The 27,196-nt window shown below is 37.1% G+C and overlaps 1 protein-coding gene across 2 annotated transcripts in view; it reads right to left on the minus strand.

The window, feature by feature from the left end:
* The window catches only part of MAN1A1 (mannosidase alpha class 1A member 1), a 163,564-nt gene that overhangs the window by 11,716 nt on the left and 124,652 nt on the right, over nt 1-27,196 (minus strand). Inside the window, exons 7-11 of one of the 2 annotated variants that reach the window (XM_023254299.2) lie at nt 16,725-16,848; nt 14,730-14,823; nt 7,390-7,505; nt 1,341-1,560; nt 239-411 (exon numbers count right to left, since the gene is read on the minus strand). In XM_023254299.2, the coding sequence (XP_023110067.1) occupies nt 239-411; nt 1,341-1,560; nt 7,390-7,505; nt 14,730-14,823; nt 16,725-16,848 (727 nt within the window). The remainder of the gene's footprint in view (nt 1-238; nt 412-1,340; nt 1,561-7,389; nt 7,506-14,729; nt 14,824-16,724; nt 16,849-27,196) is intronic. The other variant, XM_045057964.1, reaches the window with a different exon arrangement.

The following is a 27,196-nucleotide window of genomic DNA, read 5'->3' on the forward strand; positions in this document are numbered from 1 at the left end:
AATATGCCTTTCTACATACTTCCTTCAATCTCACAATTCGTATATTAATATCATTGTCACATGAAGCAAAGCCAGGGATATAGGATGACAACTGACAACACTCATTCCTAAGTTGGGAAAAAGTCTGATTAAAGCTTTCAAAACCATAGGAAAGTTGATATACTAGATTGATAGAAATCATTGAACATTTTTCCTGAGACATTTATGAACAAGAAATGTCAGCAGATTAAAATATCACCTCTACCGCTTCCCAGGCCCATTTCCTGTACTTTGGATCATGAGTCAGTCGCCACATGTACATGTAAGTCTCAACAACCTCTGGCCGCAGGATGTAGTATTTTTCATTTTGCCTTGTAGCAATGGCTTCAACACCACCATCGAATCTGAAAGCTTCTGGTCCCAGCTTCATAACTAAAGAGTATGCATGGTGACAAGGGTTATTGCCTTGGGCACTGCTTAGTTCTATAACTTAAATGAAACTAGAAAGTACTTTACAACATTCAAGAGATATGCCAAAACAATCATTTTAAGAAATGGTTATACCATAAGAAACTCTTAAGGACTGAGAACAAATTAAGGGTAGGTGGGGGTGGGGGAAAAGGGAAAGTGGGTGATGGGCAGGAGGGAGGGCACTTATTGGGATGAGCACTAGGTGTTGTATGGAAACCAATTTGACAATAAATTATATTTAAAAAAAAGAAAAATAGAAATGGTTATAAACATCACGTAATAAATAATGTTCAAAATAATAATGTCTCAACATTGAGAATATAGTCATCTAAGAGTCCTTTTTAGAAAATGGCAATGATCTTTTATTTTCTTTCATTTAGCCATCATTTACTGAGTGCCCCCCAGGTAAATACAAGGCACTACAACACCCCTTATTAGCTGGCCTGGAAAACTAATTCTAAGTCATTATGTCATAAATTATGTTAATCTTTGTGCTTCAAACTCCTATTTCATAAGAAGGGACCCAGACTCCATTTCATAGAGACACTGAGAAGATTAATAATGGTTTATAAAATACTAAATTTCTTTTGCACTTGGGATAGAGAGTCTTACCCAATGTAATTTGCTTAAAGCAGGGTCAATAAATGAGACTGGCTTAACCCTTTACGGCCTCCAATTTTGTTCCTTAGTAAACTAAGAGTAGATATTTTTATGTAGAAAGCAGTATTTCCTAAAGTAAAAAATATAAATTCCTTTAAAATATTAATCATGAGCTTCCTATTTCATGAGGCACAGTGGATATTCTTTTGATGGCAGCAATGTCAATGTTCCTAAGAATGAAATAAAAGCATGTGGGAATAGATAGAAAATGAAGAGTAACATGTACTCACATGTGCGATTGTAAGATTCATAACAGGTCCGGGCAATTTCAGCCCCGAGTTGAAGGTAGTGTTGGGTCAGGCCTGTGGGAGCATCGTCCGCCCCGAGTGCAAACATGCCTCCAGCAAAGCAGGTCAGGTGGCCCATCTTGTGTTCCAGGAGGCCCCCTTTCCACTCCGCAATGTAAGTCAGTCCCCTACTAGACTTGCGGATCAAGTGAGTCTCAATTGCCTGAAAATAATAATTATTTTCAACATTTTTATTTATTTATTTATTTATTTATTTATTTATTTATTTATTTATTTATTTTTCAATGTTTATTTATTTTTGGGACAGAGAGAGACAGAGCATGAACGGGGGAGGGGCAGAGAGAGAGGGAGACACAGAATCGGAAACAGGCTCCAGGCTCCGAGCCATCAGCCCAGAGCCCGACGCGGGGCTCGAACTCACGGACCGCGAGATCGTGACCTGGCTGAAGTCGGACGCTTAACCGACTGCGCCACCCAGGCGTCCCATATTTTCAACATTTTTAAATCTCCTCTCAAATTTATACTAAAAACACTCTCAAGACTAAGAGAGAAAAAGGATATAACCTCACTCACGGTTTGAGTTTGTTATAAATCTGATTCAACCTGAAATTTTATGCTCTTGCTTTCTGTATCTTCTTCTAGTATATGCCTTATTAGTTTGGTTAGTTAGAATTATCACTGTTGGGCCAGTCCAGTTGGTTTTGCCTGAGTCCATGATCAAACACTTTTAGTCCTCATACAACAAAAATGGTCTGCTTCTCAATGATAGGCCACTGGTGTAGACGTAATGCTTAATGCATTTCCATTTTCACAATGAAGAAACAGCACAAAGCACAGGCCCTACTGTGGATGAAGAACAGAGCGTATCTGTATATAAAATCAGGCTGGTGGTATTACCCTTCCTTTTGCTCTCTTAGGCTCAGAGAGTGGCAAAACTGAGTGGGAAAGATGTGCTGTTCTTGAATCAGTTTGCTTGGCCTCAAAATTCCAGCTCTGACATTTACAATCTGTGAATTTGGTGGGTAATTTGCTTACTGTATCCCCAAATCTCAGTATCCTTATCCATAAAAGGAGAATAAGTAGTATTTACTGAGAAAATTCAGCAACATTTAGTTTATGAAGCAGTCAGTACTGTCTCTAGCACTTGATAAAGTTCATTTATCATCCTCATTCACATCTCCATTGTGGTAACATTTGAATTAAATTCCTCCCTAATAATTCTATTAAAAAAGCACATTCGTGTACAATGGAAAACAAAAAAGACACATGAAAAAATGCTCATCATCACTTACCATCAAGTAAATGCCAATGAAAACCATGATGAGATACCGCCTCACACCTGTCAGAATGGCTAAGCTCAACAACACAAGAAACAACAGGTGTTGGTGAGGATGTGGAGAAAAAGGAACACTCACACACTGTTGGTGGGAATGCAAACTGGGGCAGCTGCGATGGAAAATAGTATGAGGTTTCTCAGGTAATAATGGAACTATCATACGATCCAGCAATCACACTACTAGGTATTTATCCAAAGAATACAAGAACATTGATTCAAAGGGATACATGCACCCCTATGTTTATAGAAGCATTATTTACAATAGCCAAGATATGGAAGCAGCCCAAATGTCCATCGATTGGTGAATGGATAAAGAAGATGTGGCAATAATAAAATATTATTTAGCCACAAAAACAAATGAAATCTTGCCATTTGCAATGACATGGATGGAGCTAGAGAGTATAATGCTAAGTGAAATAAGTCAGTCAGGGAAAGACAAATACCAGAGATGATATCACTCATATGTGGAATTTAAGAAACAAAATAAGTACAGGGAAAAATAGACAAATCATGAAACAAAGTCTTAATTATAGAGAACAAACTGATGGTTACCAGAGGGGAGGGATGGTTACCAGAGGGGGGAGATGGGTGAAATAGGTGATGGGGATGGAGGGCACTTATTGTGAAGAGCACAAGGTGATATATGGAAGTGTTGAATTATTATAATGTACACGTGAAACAAATATAACACTGTGTGTTAACTAACTGGAATTAAAATAAAAACTTAAGAAAAGGAATAAAGATCTATAAATTGGGGGGAAATGATGTTTACAAATATGATCTGTAAAATATCTCTTATTTCTGCTGCAGGATTGTTGATATTCTTTTCAAATAGATAAGCCTTTCAAATAAGCCTTATATTCTAAAAAGCAAAAATGAAATATAACTGTTTGAAATCACTAACTTCTGGGGCGCCTGGGCGGCTCAGTCGGTTAAGTGTCTGACTTCAGCTCAGGTCATGATCTCACGGTCCGTGAGTTCGAGCCCCATGTCGTGCTCTGGGCTGATGGCCCAGAGCCTGGAGCCTGCTTCTGGTTCTGCATCTCCCTCTCTCTCTGCCCCTCCCCCGTTCATGCTCTGTCTCTCTCTGTCTCAAAAATAAATAAACGTTAAAAAAAATTAAAAAAAAAAAAAGAAATCACTAACTTCAAACTACTGTAACAGGAAATGTGTTTTTTTTTCCTCTTTCAATTACTTCATAGAAGAAAAAGAGCTAAGACTACGTCTATACCTGTTACACTATTATAAAAAAAAAAAGAGAGAGAGTTTTTTAGGAAGCACATTTGGGAACAGTACACACAGATGAAACTTGAGATTGAGAAGAATGAATGAAAGTGAATATACAGACAGATAAAACCTTTCCTATTTTTATTGGAAATAAATACATGAAACCAAGATGGTAAGAAATAAATGAATGTAGTACTGTGCTCATTAACTGTGGTTAGTTTTATTGATGGTCTAGTTATATTAACATTCATTCTTATTCATGCAACTGAACATCTTAACTATTTACACTTCTTATAGCACAAATTACAGTAAAGGTCTTAAAGCAGATATTTGTTCATCACCCAAGAAATTATTCTTTCTACATGGCAAAAGTTATAGCTTTGGATCATGGATTAGTGAAACATTATTACCCTGTTACAGATCCTGAATAAAGTACTATATTCTTTCTTTTGGCATGGTTCTGACCAAGCTGCTACCTCTTAAATAAACTACAATGAAGTTCCAAGACTTTTGAAGCAATGTTTGTGTGACAGTGGGAAAATGTAAATAAATATAAAAGAGGAAAAAACAGTCTTTAGTGGCTCTAAAAAAAAAAAGTGTCAAATCTACAGAGAATTGCTTAGGAAAAAAGAATATTACATATGTTGTGATTTCAGCCTTCCATATTTGAAAAGAATTAGTGTGATGAAACCTTTAGAAACTTAAATGTCTAACACATCATCAGCCCAGCTACCATTCATTCTAATGGACCTCTGGAAGAATGAACATCCACCACTGTGCATTCTTAGTGTGGTCTCTAGAGAAGAACTTAACAGCTAGCTGAAAGCACAAAGTATTTTGTTATTAAAACAACCAAAGAAAACAGACCATGCTGGGATTCAGTGCTTTCCAAAATCCACTTGAGGCTAAAATCGAAGAACTATATCCGCAGTAACTCAACTGTCCAGAACAATAACGTAAAGGACTCTCTCCTTAATAATAACGCTTTTTTAAACTACAGTTTAGCAGAAAGAAACTTTGCTATATGAGACATGGTTACTTCTCAAAATCAGAAATGTAAGTGTTCTAGCTTTGCTTTCTATGTTGAAAACACAATGAATTGGAAATGTTTTTACTATTAAGAGAAACAGGAAACACTTTACTTCATTTGTTCTTAATGGATTTTCCTGTCCATGGTTTGTCTAAATACAATATATTAAAAACTGTGTGGGTATAGTCTAGAAACTCGGGGAAAATATTTCAAAGAACATTTTAAAGTTACCTTTCAAGATCTTAGGGGGCCTTTTTAAGATTAGAATAATTAAAATATCTGCCAGGATAACAAGAAAAAAAAAATGACACACTGGAAACCATATGGTATGGAGAAAAATTCCCTAGCTTAAAACCTGAAACCTCATAGGAATGATGAGAAACAAACCTGGAAGAGGCCATGTGAACCATATCCTACTTTGCTTTTTATGTTCATCATGCACCTTAATTAAAAGTGTGCTAAACAAAAGCCAATGTACTAAGGCATTCTGGTTCCTGTATGTCAGGCAGTAAAGAGTCATATCTGCTGTACTTAGAGATGCTTCTTATTGATCTTGGGAGGGAACCACAGTAATATTGAATCTGGACAACCAGAGCAAAGTAAGTTGCATTTATATTTCAATGAATAAATTGGACTATGTCTAAATTACCCAGACCTCCTTCTCAGGGAGACTAATTTTAGAACAGTGGCTACATTATTGGAATTATAAACTTCCACTTTTCTCCCCTGTGAATTAATATTCTTGATTATAAAAAGGTTTCTGAGGAGTCAATAAAAAAGTCATTTTTCTGAGGATTTAGCCGTAAGTTTATAACATTGAGATGACTTGATAATAATTAATATTAAGAAAATGGGTTACCACATAAAATACTTATCAATCACAAATGTGCTGAGTTCTGCTAAAAAACTTTGTTCCTGAAAAGTTGGGTATGAGTTCAAGCATTTTATATAAAACAATATCTTTTTTTTTTTTTAATTTTTTTTTCAACGTTTATTTTTGGGACAGACAGAGACAGAGCATGAACGGAGGAGGGGCAGAGAGAGGGAGACATAGAATCGGAAACAGGCTCCAGGCTCTGAGCCATCAGCCCAGAGCCTGACGCGGGGCTCGAACTCACCGACCGCGAGATCATGACCTGGCTGAAGTCGGACGCTTAACCGACTGAGCCACCCAGGCGCCGCCAATATCTTCTTTTAAAGCTTTTTATACTTTCAAATTTTATTTTCCGTTTTGACTGAAGCTTACATTTGCTTGAGGCTTCGTTCACTCTTACACTGGCTACCTCCTGTAGACTTTGCAGAGCAGTTTCGAACTTAACTAACTTACTGTACATACTTAAATGTACTATGGAAATTCTTTTTCACAAATACATCCATAGTGGTGAGGTAAAAAGAGACATGTGTTGACACAAATTTTAGTTTGACTTTTGGTTCCACAATCAACCTTTTCCAAGGTTCAGTTCTCTTATCTGTAAAACCAGGTAAATAATATCTAAACTACTGTGAGGAAACAAACAAATCCTTCATTTAAAGTATCTGCCTAGGGGCGCCTGGGTGGCTTGGACGGTTAAGCGTCCGACTTCAGCTCAGGTCATGATCTCACGGTCTGTGAGTTCGAGCCCCGCGTTGGGCTCTGTGCTGACTGCTCAGAGCCTGGAGCCTGTTTCAGATTCTGTGTCTCCCTCTCTCTCTGCCCCTCCCCTGTTCATGCTCTGTCTCTCTCTGTCTCAAAAATAAATAAATGATAAAAAAAAAAAAATTAAGGTATCTGCCTAACATACTACTTAGCACACAGTAGGCATTTCAACAAATATTTTTTCCCTCTCATTGCTCCTCCATTACAAGGATCATAGGAAACTATTAATTAGTTCGGATTTTTATATGAGAGTGCTGTCTATTTATCTCTGGAGATAAGTTTATTTGAAATGGAAGTAGCCATTAGGGATGTTGTAATCATGGGAAATTGTATTTTTTCTTTCTTTTTTAATGTGTACTTATTTATTTTGATAAAGAGAGAGACAGAGACAGAGACAGAGAGAATCCCAAACAGACTGACTGCACTGCCAGCGTGGAGCCTGATGCAGGACTTGATCTCACGAGATCTATACCCAAGCCCAAATCAAGAATTGGACACTTAACCGACTTAGCCACCCAGATACTCCTTGGGCAATTTTAACTTTGTCAATTTTCAGAATACAATTTAGGATTTATTCCTCCCCATGATTTTGTGACTCATGCAAAATAAAACACTTTCAACTGCCCCGTTAGAATGAAACCCAAGTGTGATTACTATTGTTATATTAGCAGACACTGAATTCAGCCTAACTGGAAATACTTTGTAATTCACTCATGTGGTATTCCATTTCCCATTAAATGCTGATTAATATGCAAGTTGTAAGTTATTTTAGTGGCAAAGATGATTTAAATATTGGGCTTACCTGAACAGCATCAAAATACATCTTCTTAGCTTCTAGATCTGTCTTGTCAGACATTAACCACGCCTTTAGCAAATATTCATAAAAGCTGTCTCCGAGTCCTCCAACTGATACATGATCTGCAAAGAGAGGAAAATGAATTTTAGAGTGATTCAGGCTTTAACTCAGATAATGCAGCAAAATCACATTAGTAACTAGGATGCAAAAGCCTACGTCAACTGCAACTCGATGTTACATTTAAATTCCAACAAATCTCTTGTTTTCAGAAAGATATTCTGAACCGAGCAGATGTGCTGTTAACTAATGTGATATACTCTAAATAATTACCAGGGTAGTTTTGTAAACATGAAGATAAAAAATACATAATCAACCTCAATTCCTAAAATCTGTTTTTCTAGTTAAAACTACCAAATTAAAATGTTTCACGGTATATATTCAAATAAATTTTTAAATGCTTTAGCTTTTACTAACATAACTAAAGTATGTCAAATACTATGAGTATTAACAAATCTTAAAAAGGACTGGCATATGATAAAATGAAGCTCCTCAGACTCTTTGATGATGATGATGGTGATGATGATGATGATGATTAAATAAAATTTCTAGTGTTTTCAACCTGTAAGGTCAAAGTCCTTTGAGGGAGGCCAGTAACAAAGAAGACAGGGCAGGAGACGTTCTTCCTAACACTCCATTCCTACAATCCTCCCCTACTGCCACTTATTATGCCACATCTACTACATGTAGTACCACAATTTTGCAACTTATAGGGTAAGTATCCTCATTAAAAGTGAAAAAAATTAAGGCTTAGTGAGGCTAAATGAGATTGCATCACTGGTAAGTGCCATCTGACTCCACAGCCCATGCACGGTCTCGCACTTGGAACTTCTTGCTCTCTACCTTGTGACACTGAATGTATTCTTTTGCCTACTGCTTGAATTAATACTTTAATTTTTCAAGCATATCTACCTACAAAAACAGAGACATAATCTATTTGAAATATCATTTCCAGAATTCATAGAGAATTTGAGCACTAATAAAACAGCTTTATTTTGGAAATATGCATTTTAAGTTTCATAACTCACACCTAGTTTTACATAACTATTTAAAAAATGTTTTTAAATGTTTATTTCTGAGTGAGAGAGAGAGAGAGAGAGAGAGAGAGAGAGAGAGAGACAGAGACAGACGAGAGTGGGGGAGGGGCAGAGAGAGAGGGAGACACAGAATCCGAAGCAGGCTCCAGGCTCCGAGCTGTCAGTACAGAGCTCAGCACAGGGCTTAAACTCACAAACCATAAGATCATGACCTGAGCCAAAGTTGGATGCTTAATCGACTGAGCCACTCAGGCACCCCAACATAACTATTTTTTAAAATAAGACCTTTGTGTTGACTTTGTCATATAAAAGTGAACCCGTTTTTACACAGCTAACAAGACAATTTTCTCCTAACACCTACCTGACAACTCCACTTGGAGGCTTATGTGGGGACAGGATTAAACAGGTTAAAACTGAATTTATTCTCTTGTCCTTCTCAACCTTACCTTCTGCTGTTGGTGCCTGTCTCACTAACATGGCACCATCATCCTCCCAACTGTGCAAGTTAGACATCAGAGAGTCATTCTTCACTTCTCTCTCTCTTCTCTATATCCAGTGAGCTACTGAACTCTACTAATTTCACCTCTTATATATTTCCTGAATCCATCCACTCCTCTGTCCTCACCAATATGATCCTGGATGAAGCTACCAATAACCCCTGCTTCCAAGGCTTCAGTGCCCAATTATTTGGCCTTTTTTACTCTGATAGCATGCAGCTGTTTACATTTAAATTAATTAAAAGAAAATAAAATAATTCAGTTCCTCAGCCATACTCGTGCCCAACAGCTACATGTGGTCCTTGGTTACTGTACTCCACAGGAAAGATACAGAACATTTCCATCATCACACCGAGTTCTAATGGTAGTGCCACTCCAAACTATTCCCCCATTAATACCAGAATAACCCTTTTGACATGTGAACTGGATCATCCCTAATTGGAAGCCTTCAATGTCAAAGACTCAAATCCTGGGTCTTCGGAGACTGAGAGGCCCTGCGTGGTCTCCATCTTCCCCATATTACCATCAATTCTGCTCTGACTGCTTTCTATCCTCTTGCCATATGGCTATTCTTTTGTTCCCTTGAAACCAGCAGGCTCTATCTACTGCAGGAATTCTAAAGGCGTTGTTCTCTGGGCCTGATATGCATTCCCTGACTCTTTTCCCTTTCAGTAGTAACTCTTACTCATATTTCATGTCTAGGATCAAATGTTGCTTCCTCAAAGATGCTTACTTTCCCTGACCCTCACCCACTGGGTTCCCTCACTATACACTTTTTGATAACACGTGTTTACTACACTTGGCAATTTCAAAAGATGGTGGAATTTCTTCTCTGTCTTCTCTACAAGATCATGATCCAGGAGGACAGGGACTAGATCTACCATGTTGCCTGGTCCATAATCAGCCCCTGAAAGTAGCTTGCATATAGCAGGTACTCAGTAAACAATTGAGGAACAAAGCAAAATTCTTGTAAGGACTATACCCAATCAGGGCTATATTTGTAAGTAGTGACATATGTGATTTTTATTATTGTAAGAATGTCCAGATTTACAGTTTTAATTCTGATGTAAAATTAGTGTTTTTACAATTGTAAGGCAGATTCTTGAAACAGCAGTGTTTGAAGTGACCTTTGCAATTTCCTAAATAAATTACCACAGAAACCTCTGACATTTACAAACTAAATACACTAAGTACTATCTCATCAATAACAAGCCCTGTTGTTATAAACATGATTGCAGGAGACAAATGCAAGTGATGCATGGTAAAGAAAATCACTGTCTGGTTACTGTCAAAATAACAAGGTCTAGATGAAGTAATAGGAAATGATGGCCATGATCCAGACATGCCCTTCAGAGTTCAAGCACTGAGAGTTGAAAGCTAACAGCCAGAAGCAGCTTCATTTTCTTCCCCCTCGGGTTATGATTCTATAATGGACGGAAGAAGCAAGTTTGGGCATTTGATGATTTTTAAAAAAGGAAAAAGGGTTACATAACAATATATTTGCTTTAATTAATTTTGGTAAACACCAGATAATTTTCTATATTTTTATTTCCTGCCTATAGGTTTTTCATATTTGGAAAGAATCAAAATAAAGGAACATAGAGGAGAAACAAGAGCAAGCTTTTTTGATAACTTAGAATATCACTCACTAAGTTTCCCCCAGTCTGGAGGACTGTTTGTGTTGGCAACAGAATTCTGTGTAAATATTTAGTGGGTGTGGGACAGAACATGCTCGATTTTATCAGCAGGAAGGGACCGCCCACTTCTAGAAAGAGCATATATGGTATTTTTATTCCCAAATGTTCTAAACGTAATGTGTACTACGGTCACTCAAATATTATGCTCTTCTCTATGGAAGGCAATTTACTCTTTCCTTCCTGAGAGGAATAGGTCCCATAAAAGGATTCATAATACTTAAAGAGATAAAACGAGTAGCAAAAGAATCAAGACAAAAAGGATTAAATACTCAGTATCTTTAATGTTTAATAATTTGTACACTTCATCTGAATCTGAACTTCTCAAAGCATTTCCCCAATGATGCAAATGACACTATATGTATATTAATCAAGAGAGAACGATAATTTTCCGTCTATAGACACAGAGTCCCAACTGGCCTCAACAGTTGCAAGATCTCTTTGTATTATCAGTGACCAGGACCTGATGCTGTCTCTCAGCCACAACTGAGGAGCAGGGGCAACTGTTAAAGGAGAATAAATAGAACCATTATTAAAAGCAGAGACAGAAAGACAGACTGGATACACAGTGCATGAGGATTCACAAAATTCAAGTAAGCAAACACCTACTAGGTGCAAGATATAGTGTGGTGGGCTAACAAACATCACTAAGGCAAAGTCACTGGCCTCAAAAGTTCTGGGTCCCTAGGAACAGGGATGTATACAAATCATTTTGAAAAAGACAATGATAGGAAAGCACTCAAAGTGTTGGGGCAGGGGAAGAAGATGGCGAGTAGAAGGCAAGTGGGTGCTAACAAATTACAACCAGGGTCTTGAAGAAGAAGGTCCCCCAGAAGAAAGGGCAATTGAGCTGGATGTTGGCAAAGTCAGAAGAGAGGTAAAAGGGCCGAGGAAACAGCACAAACCAGGACCTGGATATGCCCAAGCAGGCCTTGATTAAAGAATGAAAAAAACAAATGGGTCTCCCTTGTGGCTGGAACACAGGATGGAGGTGCAGGAGGCGAAACGGACATGAGACTCATCAACCCTATTTGTCTGCCATCAGGAAATTGGCCCATAAGCAATCCAAATATAAAGGGCCCTTTGTACCGGGAAACATGGCCAAATACACAATATACTGGTAACGCAGAAGGTGAAGCTGGAATATTCCAGTACAACTGATACTTTTTGTCCCTCTTCACAGTGGCTTCTAAATCACAGGAAGAAAAGAGTCAATCAAAGATAATTTTTTTTTTCAATTTTTAAAATCATTCATGAGAAGGAAAATGCTAAAACTACCTGTCCTTTTAGAGAATCTTCTCTGGTCCTTGTACTCAGAAAGCAACTCAAATTCTATTTTATTTCAAATACTCTACTGGTCCTCCAACTTTTAGTCTCAGCACCCTTTTACAGTCTTAAAAATTAAGAAATACTCCAAATAACTTGTTTATGTAATATCTATAAATATCTACCATATTGGAAACTAGATTTAAAATATTTAAATTAAAAATATTTTATTCATTTAAAATAATAATACAACCGTTATATTAACAAAGTTTTTTTGATAAACATGTTATATTTTACAAAAGAAAAAAATCAGTGAAAAGACTGACACTGATTTACATTTTTGAAAATCTTTTAAATTTTTGCTATACCAGAAGACAGCTGGATTTTCATATCTGCTGTATATTCAGTCCACTACTGTATGTCATTCTGGTGGAAATACACAAAGAAAGTTCAGCCTCACACAGTTACATAGTTGGAAAAGGGAAAGGTATTTAAAGAATCTTTCTAGATAAGTATGGATATTTTTCTTTGATACTAAAATAAAACTTGACAAATCGTTTTTTAAAATTTAAAAATGTCAAAAACAATTTTTTTAATCTTTATTTATTTTTGAGAGAGAGAGTGTGTAAGCAGGGAGGAGCAGAGACAGAGGGAGATACAGAATCCAGAGCAGGCTCCAGTCCCCCAGCTGTCAGCACAGATCCTGATGTGGGGCTTGAACTCACAAACTGTGAGATCACGACCTGAGCTGAAGTTGGACGCTTAACTGAGCAACCCAGGTGCCCCAAAGGTTAAAAATGTTTTAAAGGTTGGTTGTAAGGTGGAATTAGAAATCACATCAATGAATTTTTGTACTGTTACATTAAAATCTATTGATCTATCTTGCACTTTGAATGGATCTTCTTTCTGACATGATTTTGTAATTGCATGCATTAGTCATTTGGAAAATACTGGTTCACTGAATTATGGGGATCTTCTGAATGCTGATACAGTTCACTATACAGTATCCAAAAACTGTATTTATTAATATGAACACCAATCTCATCATAAATGTCTCTAAGTATTGGTTAAAGGCATCAAGGTCATGGCGGCATATACACATTTCCTGAAATTCTAATTTTCATTTAGAAACTCAAATTCTGTCATGGCACCGACACCATCAGTTTTCTTTGAAGTGACAGGCTCGTTTTTGAGAACATGTCTACGAGTTACCCAATTCTGAACAACCAAAGTGTGTCTTCAGTTGTTCTTTCAAGTAAAAATGGTACTGCACGGAGCAATCGATGGCTGGTTCAGCCTGCAACTCGAACAATCACACAAGTGCTTTTCTATGCGGCAAACACTATTTTCTATTATGCAGCAAAGAAGTGTACTCAATGGCTGAGATTTACCAGACTCAATAATTTTCTTTTGACTTGTGATTTCGGCTCAGGTCATGATCTCACGGTTCATGAGTTCAAGTCCCCCATAGGTTCTGTGCTGACAGTGAGGGGGCCTGCTTGGGATTCTCTGTCTCCCACTCTCTCTGCCCCTCCCCCACTTGCACTGTCTCCATCTCTTTCAAAATAAATAAATAAACTTAACAGGTAATTTTTTTCATTAAAACTATTCATAAGTGCCTCTGGCATATTTTTATTTCTTATTGTCAATGAGGAATACCATGATTAGTACTCTCTGGCTCCTCTACCATGGTTCTCTCTGTGGCTTCAGTGGTTTTATCCACCGTTGCTTTTGCAACAGAAGTGCAAATATCAGCACAGTGAAGGTGGCAGAAAGCCTTAGTATTAACATAAAAATATCTCTGACCTTGTGGACCTCCTGAAAGGTCCAGTATATGTAGACCACACTTAGGTTAAGTGGCAACCATGATTATGGTCTTGTGGTCTCAACAGCATTGAGATGCCTGTCTTCCATAGGCATTACAAACACAGACTCTAGCACATTTTTTCCCCTACTAAATTATTCTTTGAGAAAAGTACTTCTAAAGTAACAGTGAGGCATAATCATCTAAGAATATAATTTTCAATATAAAGAAAATACTCAAATTAGAATTAAATTGTAAGGCATTGCTAATATCCCCAGCACAGTTAGGCACCTTACTTAGTATTCTGCACTTGCTCTTAGTTGCTGCGTTAATCTACCAGGTTTTTTTCTCCAAATCAACTTAAGAGCATTTCTTTCAACTACTCTGAGTCTTCGTAACACTGATCAAAGTCCTTAAGGGATCTGAAGTGAAGGCTTCTTGCATAATACTTTCTCCTAATCTGAAGATAATTCTACTGGGAAGAAACCTTTATCTGCTGGCTTAAAATTAAGTAGAGAAAACACCCTGTTTGCTCTTTCAATTTCCTAACCCTTAAAGATTCAGGTTCCTCTCTCATCTTGTAGCCAAAAAAGAAAAAAAGAAAACGCTACAAAGTAGAATGATCCAGCTACTCTTGTACAAAACGCTAATAGTTAATAGCGCAAAGGAACAATTTTTTCTTCCATCCACATGACCAGCTTGTTATAGGCTAACATCCCCACACAACCTGATCAGATCTTCCCTTCCTGATTAATAATTTAAATGTGCTTACAATGTCATCATGCTCACAGTTACCCAGGAAAAATAAGCCACCTAGTTCCCTGGTAACACAGTCTGTCTTACAACAGACTCATGAAAGGAACCATGCCCACTTTCCCCTTTTCAAAACATTCCTCAAAAAGATTTGTGCTTTTTTGTGCTCCTTCTCTCTGTTATTAGAACAGTGCTGGATACCATAAAGAGCTAAAACAAGTCTAATCTTTTGACTTACATTGACCCCACTGTCCACTACTGGGATTCAGATAGTTAGGATAAAGGCCTTGTGGTTTTTCCAGGTTGTTCAGCACTGTTCGAATATTCATTACCTACAACAGAAAATGAAATGTTACTATGAAAATCTAAAAAACAATTTTGGTGCCATTCTTCTCTTTCTTCATTACATTTTTCCATGTTAGGAAAGAATTTAGAATTAGCACAAAGACAGTCGCCACTGGCTTACAAAAATAATCTCAGTAAGTGAATACAGTCACACTGATCTGCCAGACACCATAGAAGAAAGTAGGGATATATCAGTGGATAAACAAAGTCATTACCCTCTTGGAATTTGCTTTCTTGTGGGAGGAGACAGATAATAAACACATAAATATGTCAAGGTGGCGATAAAGGCTGTGAAAAAATTATAGACAGCAGTGAGACAGACTGATGTGAGGTGGTGAGGCTGCACGCTGAGTCAGGGATGGCCGGGGAGGCTGACGTGAGGGGATTTGAGCAGGAACTTAAAGAATCAAATGAACAACCATGCGGGAAGTTGGAGGAAGAGCAACCTAGGCAGAGGGAGGTGCAAGTACAAATGCCCTGAGGAGAAAGTGGGTTTGGCAAGACCACTGAGGCTGGAGGTGAAGAAGCAAAGGGGAGAATGTCAGAAAGCAGAGGAGAAAGGTAACCAGGGCCACAGGCAAGCCTTGTGGGCCAAAATGAGGGCTTATTTTATTTCGAGCGTGATGGGAAGCCATTTAAGTCTGGTGCTCTTGCAGGATGGGCGTGACTGAGGGTATGGCGGAGTTCAGGTGAGAGAAGACAGATCCCTGGAACAGGGTAGCAGCAGAGTCACAGAACAGGGCCAAAGCATTTCCTGATGGATTCGACCTAAGGTCTATCAAAAAGAGAGGAGCCTGAGCCTGGATGACCTCTGATTAGTGGTCTGAACCACTGGGTAAACGGAGGTGTTCATTTATTCAGATAGTGAAGACTGAGGTAGAAACAGGTCTGGGGGTTGAGTCTGAGGAATTTTTTAAGTAGTAGCTCTTTTTTAGATCTTTCAGTGGAAATGCTGGAGAGTCTGGGACATGTTGGGACTGGAATTACAAATTTGGAGTCAACAGCACATAGATAGCATGTAGACCCATGAGACTGGACGAAATAATGTAGAGAGTGAACATAAAAAGGCCCAGGCTTGAGTCCTGGGGCTTTCGGATATTTAGAGATTGGGGTGCTGAGGAAGATCCAACAAAGGAGGCTGAGAAGGAGCACTCCACTGAGGAAGGAGGCAAACCAGGATAGCACCATAAGCTTGCAGCCCCATCAGTGTCTCATGGAGAAGTGAGCAAGTGCATCAGATGCTGAGAGGGTGATGAAATTGGGAGGTGAGAATAATTACCAGACCTGGTAATGTGGAGCTCACTGGTCACTGAGATGGGTGTGGCAGGGAGAAAAGCTGACTGGAAAGTGTTCAAGATAGTGGGACACAAGAAGAGGGGATAACAGAGACAACCCTCCCAAGGAATCTTGCTGTAAAGGGGAGTTGAGAGATGGGGTGAAAGCTTAGGGCAGAAGTGTTGGGCTGAATATAAATTTACCCAAATATCTATGGGTTTGTTTCTTGCAAATTAGAAATAGATTCAATTGCTACCTCAAATTTAATTTATATTTTGAGTTTAAAAAGTCACATACGTGGTTCATACAGTCCCACACAACACCTATATATTTTTAGATAAGGAAAAAATTCAGAGAGGTGAAGAGACTTGCTTGAGGTATAGAGAAGCAGACATGTATCACAGGCTGCCTCACACAGAGTTAGAAGATGCCATAAAAAGGCTGCAGGATTAGTGTTTGGTAAAATGAAATGCCGCATGTAACAAAACATCATAAAGAACTATATTAAACTTGGTTGTTCTTTTCCACATCCAAAATTACTAAATCGTCCAGGAGAGGATATTGTTTCTCACAAGTGCAGCTTTGCAATGCAAGGTGTATTGGAGGATCTCACCTTTTCAGCAAAGATGGGGTTTCCTGATAAATGACTCAAGTGTAGAAACTCCAAATGCAGAGTTCCGAATTCTGCCAAAATACTGCTGCCTCCTGAGGCCCAGGGCCAGTTCCTTCCAATCCCACTAAAGAAGAGAGGAGATTGAAGAGTTATGGGTCAGACTAATGCCAATTTTTGCAGCTCTAAATAACAGAAGTGAAAGAGACAGCTTTTGAATAATGGCATCTCAGCTGATAGTCCACTCTGGATATTTAAAAATATCCAGCATTGTTGGCTTTGGCTATTGGTTTCAGGCTTTGACTCTTACCTACAAATTGAAAATCAACGTAGACTTCAGTCAGAAAAAAGTTGCTATGTCCTTGCTGTTGATGAATAGACAAATATTTTGGAAGGAACAGGTGCCATACAGAGATACATACCCATTCCAAGTGGAATATAAACATATCCCAAATCCCACATAAAGCCTTCCAACATTTTAATTAATTTCAGCCTAAGATTCCATGGACTATTATAGACATTCACATTATATTTAAAGTTTTTCTTTGATATACATTTCATTGATTCATTGGTTATAAACTCACTGAATCTTTCCCCAAACCCTCCCTCCACTTACTACTTTCTTTTGTTTTCCCTTACACTATTTTACTTATTTTCTAAGTATATTTTCCAGAGCACTCACTTATTCTCTGACCCATTTAATCTATGTTCAACACAATTATGAAATTCAAATCTGAAAGAGGTCAAAAGGCATGAGCTCCCAAAATTATTGCCTCATGGCTCATCTGGGAGAAATGGTTTCTAAAAAGAGTTAATCCTAAATATACATACATACAAATACACATAAAATAACTTTGGAGACATGGTCAGACTCTTGGGCACAGTGTATTTTTGCGGCACCATTAAAACATCAAGACTTACATGATATTTGAAATAAAGAGTCAAGTCAAGGATTTTACCAATAAATCCCCTTGGAGAAAGCTGAAAACCCATGTTTTGGTTGTTGTTCAAATGTGGATTTATTACATGCCTACCATTTGCCAGGGACTATGTATGGCATTGGGTTAAAGGATGATTATGATCAGTCTTTCCTTAAAGACCTTATAGTATAATATGAAAGAATGACCTAGGCATAGATAATTCCAATTAAATATGGTAAGTGCCAGGATAGATGTGTGAAAAGGTCTCTGAGACCTGAGAGCCAGGACATATAATCCTACATGGCAGAAGGGCACAGAAGACTTCTTAAGCAGGAGACTCCCCAGTGATTCTTGAAGAATGAATGAGATTTAGTGAGGAAGAATGAATGAGATTTAGTGAGGAAGAATGGTGAGAGGGAGCATCTGCATATTGAGAGTACACAGAAGGGCTAGCCAGGAACTGGAAGAAGCTCCTGATACTGGTGAGTAGAGGGAAGGGAAGAGAAGGCTACGAAGTTCAATCTGGGCCAGGTCTTGGAGGCTTATGGATTTCTCACTTTCCTCCCTTTCCAAGTTGACTCCATCTGAATACTGCTCTTGGTGTCCCCTAGATTTCCTCCCTGCTCTGTTTCTTTTTAGAGCAAAACCTAGATTTTATCTTCTAACACAGGTTTATAGTAAACATAATAAAAAAGTAAACAGAAATAAAAGAGGTCTGAAAAATCACACATTTATTTATTTTTAAAAATGCCTTACATTTATTAAGTTCTAGGAATGTAAATCAGTTTCTATTTTCATGGCTGGCTTAGACGAAAGCAATAGCCAATCATCCAAATAGGATGAACAACTACTTTCAAATTTTATTAACATATGGCAAGTGCACATAGTAATTGGTCATTAGTTTGTCATATGTTTTTAAATTCCAACCATTCCATCACTGACCAGAGTCAATAAGCCTAATGAAGCAAAAGCAAAAGTTTCTATGTTCTATAGAAACTATTAAAATCAAAGCCACAATATCAAGGTAAGAGTGAATGAGGACTTTGTCCTAGAGGGGGAAAAAGACAATGTGCTAGGAATGCAGCCCAGTTTCCAGATCTTCAAAGACTGGTTCTTTTCAGTTCAGGGTATGAGGGTGTGGCAGCACTCTCACCTGGGAAACTCAAGTAGTATATATGTACTAATCTAAAATTCAAATTACTTTTGTTTCCATGTGTTTGTTCCCTGCTATTAATGTGGTTAAGAGAAAATCAGAGACACACTGAAAAAATTTCAATATGTTAAAAAAAGTTAAGATTTAAAAAGGATTATATATATTCCCTCTTTCTCCTTTGCACATTCATATCAGAAGGAAATCAGCACACTTCTCTATCACTGTTTAATTATATAGGAAGCCAGAACAGTAAAAGCATTAGCAAAGGATATGTCATGCTAACAGGAAGAAAGCTGGGCTTAGAATACATGGTATGTTTATATGAAAGAATGGCTTTGATTACCATTCTTTCAACCTACAGAATTAATGTATTTCAGTAAAACTGTAAGATCAATCGTTGTGCTGGCTGTTGAATATAAGTGAGAGAGGGATTTCAGGAAGCCAGAGAGAGTATCGTTTTATCTAGATATTTAATAAGGTCACTTACCTTTTCTTAGGCAAACCTGCAATGACTAGAGATTGGTCTGGGGAAGAGTGTGGGGCACACAACATAAGCCATAACGGCTAAAAAATGTGTGTACTGGGTACAGCTAAAAAACACAACAGCTAAGGGGCGCCTGGGTGGCGCAGTCCGTTAAGCATCCGACTTCAGCCAGGTCACGATCTCGCGGTCTGTTGAGTTCGAGCCCCGCGTCAGGCTCTGGGCTGATGGCTCAGAGCCTGGAGCCTGTTTCTGATTCTGTGCCTCCCTCTCCCTCTGTCCCTCCCCCATTCATGCTCTGTCTCTCTCTGTCCCAAAAATAAATAAATGTTGAAAAAAAATTAAAAAACTTAAAAAAAAAAAAACAAAAAAAAACAAAAAACACAACAGCTAAAAAATGTGTGTACTGGCTGCCTGTTTGTACCGCAAATGTGTACTGAATCAGAACCAGTTTTGGACACTCATAGAATGATTTCTAAGGTCTCTAAATTTTAAGTCTATTGAGGAATCAATATATTTATATGGCCCTAATTTCTAAACTGATATATACAAACGTTGAGCATTTGACATCAAAATGGTGGGTTTATGACAAAGGGAAATGAGTGCAGAGAGAGTTCTGCTCCTTTGATCTGGGGGTCAGGATACTCTGGGCATCCCATGATTCCAAACACTAAAGCTTTCTAGACCTCTGGGTCAAGATCAGTCTCATGTGAGAGAGTAGGGGATTTAAAATGTCTTTAATTTCAGTTCTGTTATCACAGTATTTTAAAGGCAGTCATGGTGTTCTTTATTTTATCTTTATCTATTTTCTAAACACTAATAATACTTTAGAAAAATATTTAAAAACAAAATAACAGTTTGTGTTCAGAAACTATTAGTTCCATCAGGTAGGCATAAAAGGGAAGAATATTTAAATATTCCCAATCTTGTTATAATGATTGCATTATAACCATTATAAGCCAAATGATGAGTCAGCATATGGAAATGTATACACAAAAAGGCAATTAACGTGATTTGGGAAGCTGCCAAGTATGTGGTTCAAAGAATCCTGGAACAGAACTTCAAACTTTTGTACTACTCTAATTTCACTTACTTCTGTTTCTTCCAAGCCCCAGTTCTTCTATTTTAAATTGGAGTATTATTTAACACATATCTTTCAATGTATTGAAAAAAATTCTTTTTAATTAAAATTTTCAGTATTCTACAAAGGTAATAATTCCTTAAAGATAAAACATCACAACAAAAAATAACGGATTTTAGCAATCACAACTAGAAACATGTCTTTAAAAGCTGAATCACTATGATTCTTTTGAAAATGTGAAATACTATTCTGTTGTTTTAGAGAGTACAACTTGAGTGTAGTTTATTAAGCAGTGTTAATATACTCCCACATCCTATTGCAATAAAAAACAAGAAGGTATAATTATTTACTGACCTCATAGCTCTCATAAGCAGTGGACATTATGCTTTTTTCCCCTCTCTCCTGGGAATGGCTAATATCCAGAGAAAGGAACTATCATTCTAATATTGCTAATCTATTCACACTTGAATCCCAGGGAGTGCTGCTGACTCCTCCTAGAGCTTGTAATGAATCAAGTAGCTGGAGGGTTGTTCTGGATTGATGGTATATCTCTTCAAAATAATCTTAAATTGAGGTACCCAAAGTGATATGTTTGCCCGGATATAGTTTAGATCATTAAAAAAATACATTTGGCTATTTACTATAATCAAATGAAACAAATAAAGCATTTACAGAACTGAGATGATTCTAAAAAATTGCCAGATGAATATATAAACAAAGCATTACATAGTTATATAGTCTTGATTAGCTATGACTTTCAATCTACTCTTCCTTACTGCTTGCTGTTCTATGCACAATGGGAAATGGGCCAATAAACTATTGTCTTGAGGATTCTTGCCTGAATAATTTCTGATTAGCTGATCAGTAAACAAATGCCCTTCAAGTTCAAAGTCCAGAATATGGGTTATTCCTTTGGGCTATGGAGTTAGCAAGTTTTGGAAGAAAAAAAATTCCCCACATCCTGTATATTATGGTAAAGCGTTACTTATGCATGCAAATAGAGAGGCACACAGGGATATTTAATTCAAAAGAGCAGATAATCCAATATTATTCCTTTTGGATTTTAGCACAAATTAGGAAAGAATAATTAGAAAAGTTCATGAACGATTGTTTCATTTAACTGTATTCCCAAAGCTAATTGATTTTGAGATTAAGCAATTTCAGCTTCACTTATTACAAATGCCTCCTTCCTGAACAGATTCACACAATGCTGATCTTTCAAGTTTGTCATCTAAGACCTCACTGAGAGTTGGACTAATAATCCCAGGGGACTGGCATTCTAGGACTAGGCAAGGTTCTACTATAGCTCATCCATACAAAATTCAGCTGGGGAGGACTACTTCCCTCAAGGCTACCCACAGGGAAATGATGGCTAATAAAGGGCAGCCATTTGATTGAATTAATTCACTATTCATGCTTTACTGCCTCTGAACAGCAGCATGTGGGTTAAATCTCCAAAGAATATGCACATTAAATTTCTTAACCAAAGACCAAAACAATGTTTTAAAATTAGTCACCTTGCTCCCTCTTATGGGTAGTTACTTTTGACAGAATTGAAACTAAATACTTATTATTTTAGTTTATTCTGACTGTCAGTACTGCTGTCCTTGTATTTGACTATGTAGGATTGGAGCAGAGGTTGGGGTTTGCAAAAAATATAAATGGTGAGGGGCGCCTGGGTGGCTCAGTCGGTAGGGCATCTGACTTGGCTCAGGTCATGATCTCATGGTTCATGGGTTCGAGCCCTGCGGTGGGCTCTGTGCTGACAGCTCAGAGTCTGGAGCCTGCTTCAGATTCTGTGTCTCCCTCCCTCTCTGTGCCTCCCTTGCTAATTCTCTCTCTCTCTCTCTCTCTCTCTCTCTCTCTCTCAAAAATAAATAAAACATTTAAAAAAATAAAAAAAATGTAAATGATGAGAAGGCCTCTCTAGTTCCATAAATAATCTGCTCCACATGTCCAAAGATGCTAAAATTCTGTTTTCCAGCTGTCCTTTCAGTAAGATCTCCTTGCTAAACATTATCAAGAGATTGCAAATAAGTTGAATGCAGTTTCTATCCACTTATTGGGTAAACTGGGGCAACCTATCATTAGGTTTGGGGAACACTCCTAAAAGGCTAGTAATACTGATTAGAAAGCATTGTAGTGCATTTAGGATGTGTGAGCATGCACATACATTTACTTTACTGTACTTAAAAAAATCATATTCTACATGTTCTTTAAACATACATCACATTCTTCATGGACTTTTCCCATACCCATCAATGTACATTGTTTTTGAGTGAATAGTACCTGACTGAATGGATATATAGGTGAACCTCTAACAGCACAGGGGTTAGGTTGACCTCCTGTGCAGTTGAAAATCCATGTATAACTTTTGACTCCTCTAAAATGTAACTACTAATAGCCTACTATTGACTGGAAGTCTTATTGATAATATAAGCAGTTAATTAACATATTTTGTATGTTATGTGTATTATACACTGTTTACTTGTGATAAAGTTAGCTAGAGACAAGAAAATGTTAAGAAAATCATAAGGAGAAAATACATTTACAATACTGTATTTATTGGAAAAAGATCCACATATACATAGACCCACGCAGGTCAAACCCATGTTGTTTGAGGGTCAGTTATACTCTAGTCTATTTAAACATACATTTATTGATAGACATTGAAACCACTTTATTTTCATTTTACTTTTGTCACTATAAATAATTTGGTGGTAGGTCTAGTTCTTTTTAAAGCTAACTAATTTTCACGCAAAAATGTCTACACAGATTCCAGCTGGAAGATGTTAATTTAATTGTCGAAACCGATAATGAAGATGGATTTGGGAATACGTATTGGAAGCATAAATGTCTACTGTTTACAGAGTTATTTCTTAAAATTGTGGACCTATTATATCTTGCCACATTTGGTAGTCTCTAGAGCTCTTGGGATATCTTAAATTCATCTGCTGTAAATCATTATATCAAGTCCTTTAAAGCTGGGGATGGAGGAACCACAAATAAACATTTATAGCCAGACACTTTTCTAATAAACCTCAGGATGGAATAGGGGATACTATATTCCATCTTCAGAAATGGCAACTAATATTAGTTTGCCAGAGATTTAGAAACAACTGTTTCATTACTGTAAGAGTTTAACAGATATCATCATTCTAAGACATCATTTAAGATCCATTAAGATCTAATCCATAATACAGTGGATACAGTTTCATAATACAGTGAAATTTGGCTATGTTTATTTATTTGCCTTTCATTCTATGGGTCTATGGATCATCTATGGATCAAGATAAATGAAATCAGTGCAGATTCCAGGCTTTTAATTCTTCAAATTCTGTTCTTCAGTCTCTTTCTGTAACCAGGACAGCCAGGATTGTTCCCTTCTAGATTCTAAGATGCTTTATTCATAAAGCACCCAAAGTCTAATTCCAAAGTCTAGGTCAGTGCCAAGAAACAAAGGTATTTAATATATGCTTCATTTAATGAAATTTAAAAAATAATGAAGGGTCTATGTCTTTGGCTCCTACCCCTAACTTGTAGCTAAATAATAAAATCCTATATTTAGAGTTACCACATACAAGCCCTTTTACAGACAATTTAAGAAAAAAATATCCTTTCTAGTCTGGATACAAGTTTTCTACCACAAACTTGAAGTAATCTGAAGTTGTGATTTCTAAGAGCTGAGATATGGTGAAATGAGAAAAATAAGGACAGGGCAGTAAATTATTATGAAAGCTAAATTTTATTCAATTTAAATGATTGTCTTTTATTCCACTTTAATGTCCTTCTCACTTTTGTGATGTTAAGCTTTTCCTTTTTCAATGAAATAATGATGATAATAGGCAGGGTTATGTTTTGGTATTGTTTTTTTATGAAATAAAAACACTGGCAACCTAAAGCCAGCCTCTCAATTATTAGGGAAATTTCATGTGGCCCATGAAAGCTACAAGTCTGCCACCACTGATCTTCAGGTACAGCAGAAGCTATGGAGCAATTACTATTGGGAAAGAACAGTTCACTATCAATTATGCCAAAACTAACGTTAGTTTTTGGCAGAAATTCTGAAGTATAAGAGGATAATATTAAATGATTTTGCTCAACAGGTTAAAACATAAGTACTCTGGGGGTACATCTTGCCAAAGTCAAGTAAGAATGAGCCAGTAAGTCGACCATAATTTATTGAGAGCGTGGCACATGTACAACGTAAACATGAAACACTATAGGGAACACGCTAAGGTTTTCTGTTTTTTCAGATGACAAATATTTTATTGGTTCAATAAAGGAACCAGTAAGATAACAAAACAATCAAGGAGCATTTGAGAAACTGGTTGTTTTTAGGCAATGCTAGGAGAGCCCCTCTAGTCTACCCACAATGCTAGGTCATGTACAACAGCATCATAAACGGTAACTCTTGGATTATCTTTTCCACCAGACAAAATATTTGCATCTCTACAAAATCTATATTTCATCAAAATTCTACAATTGAACATGTAACTTCACGAACCCTAGGACCTTTAATCAATAATATAGTGCTTTGAATTCAATACCATCTTCTAGATAATCTTTTACCCTAACATGACATGATAGCATACCCACCTTTTTGCCTTATTTTCAAATTTCAGATAACTTTTCTCTGTAAGCACAGTATATATAAGCAAGAGTTTTGGGAATGATAATGATTTCATCTGCAATACAGGCTTAGAAAAGGATCATTGAAATAAAAATCCTCAATTTACTAAAGAACAACCTGACTTTGGAGTTGAAATACTTTTTTTCTTTTTCTTTCTTTTTTTGTTTTTAGATGGAGCAAGAGACTGTGAGAGGGGGAGAGAGAAAGAGGGAGAGAGAATCTCAAGCATCAAGCACATGGAGTCTGACTCAGGGCTCGGGCCCACAACCCTGGGATCATGACCTGAGCTGAAATCAAGAGTCAGACGCTCAACTGACTGAGCCACCCAGGCTCCCCTGGAGTTGAACAAAATTAATGGGGTTTCTCAGTAAGCATGTATGGGAGGGTCTGGCTTTACTTGGAGATTGATTAGATTTACTTATCCTTCCAGCATCTTACTGGTCAAGATGGTTTGTTCTGAAATTATGGAGGGCTGGGTTATCAGCTGCAACTCAATTAAATTTTTGTCCAGTTACCTGAGTAGAAGCAAAACAGTTTTTGGAGAACCATTCTGGTTTTCCTTTGGGCATTCTTCAGAGGTCTGCGGCAAAGAAATCAAGTGGGTCTAATTAAATTTTTATGGAAGAAAGTGAGCTTCCTCTGACTAGTATGGTATATAAAGCACATTGATATTTCATTACCAAGTTCAACAGATCCTCGCTGTATGTTTTTTCCAGATATTAAACTACTTGAGAGTAATTGGGAAAGATTCATTCTTTGATGCTTAATAAATTAGTTATCACCATACTTCAGAGTGGGCAATAGATTCTTTTTAAAGGAAAATAAATAAAATAAATGCTAAGTTAAGGAGCCTGTATTGGCAAAATGTAGCTAAATGCTACAAGTACTATTCAAATACCCAAATGATGAGTTAACAGTGAGAAAGTTCAAGAAAATAGGTGAGTCTAGGTGATCAGGGCCAATAATTAATGTGTTCTTTTAAGAGGCATTATGTAAATTCAAATTACTTCTTTTAACATCGAATAGAACTCTAACCAACCAAAAGAAACTAGGTAGGCAATTAAACCACTTTATAATTTAAAATAGTAGTTTTTCTGGGTTTTGAACTTTTACATAAAGAATTATCACAAACAAGTATGCATAACTTGTGGTAAGAACAAACAGATTCAGAGATTACTCTGAACAGATGCTGGAGAATAAAACTATCAAACGACTTCATTCTCATATCCCTGCCTTCTGCCTACAACTTATGGTTTAGAGGCTGTAGAATACTGTGTTACGAAACAGTTTGGCAACTCAGGTTTTAAGAACATAAAGATTAGGAAAAATTCTCTTGCCTTATGACAAGAGAACTAAGAGGTGAGTAAGAATAAGGAGGAAGAGTACAAGGTTGAGGAAGACTCAGCAATAAAGGCAGGTATCCTTCTCAACGGAACAGGAGCCACTGTGGTTGAAAACCGCGTCTGTTCTGTGTGGCCCTCAATGATATCCTTATATAAATGCAGTCAGTGCTAAAGGATCATCTGTGTATAATTAGCTATCTGCTGCCTTGTGACATCTTCTCTGTTATTTAACTTTTTACATGCTTTAGTTTATCTTCCTAACCGGAGAATAAGACCTAAAGACAATAAATACAATTCTGTTTCTTTACTGCCTTCCTCCCACCACCCCTACAGATATTCACACAGGTACAATAATTTGATGATTGTTTTATTTATATGTTTCAGCAGCAAGTCCATTTCTAACATTACTGTAATCAATATGTTCCCTACAAAATTCAGGAATTACTTTAAGCAAGGTTTATTATTCATAATTAAAATATTTTATATATATTGATACTCTTATGCGTCACTTTAACTCACGTGTTCATATATATTCAAGCAATTAGGATTCTTTATGTTATAGGAAAAAGATACTGAAACATATAACAACACTACTTTTACAAAGTGAGAATAATCAAAGTGGGTAGTTTACATAGTCTGAACTTTTGGTAGCCTCCTGATGCTAATATTGAAATTTAAAAATGTTTCAAAATATTGAGTAAATAGTGGGAGGAGCTTTGGTAGTAAAACTACCTATTATCTAGAAGAACTATTGAAGATATATGAGTGTTGGCAGATATATCTGTAGCTTTTAAAAATCTTCGTTTAATGTGCATTACCTATGTAAAATGCAAAAATGAAAACATCAGTCTAGCATCTTGAGGC

The sequence above is a fragment of the Felis catus genome, chromosome B2 (assembly GCF_018350175.1).
Source record: "Felis catus isolate Fca126 chromosome B2, F.catus_Fca126_mat1.0, whole genome shotgun sequence".
NCBI classification, from domain to species: Eukaryota; Metazoa; Chordata; class Mammalia; order Carnivora; family Felidae; genus Felis; species Felis catus.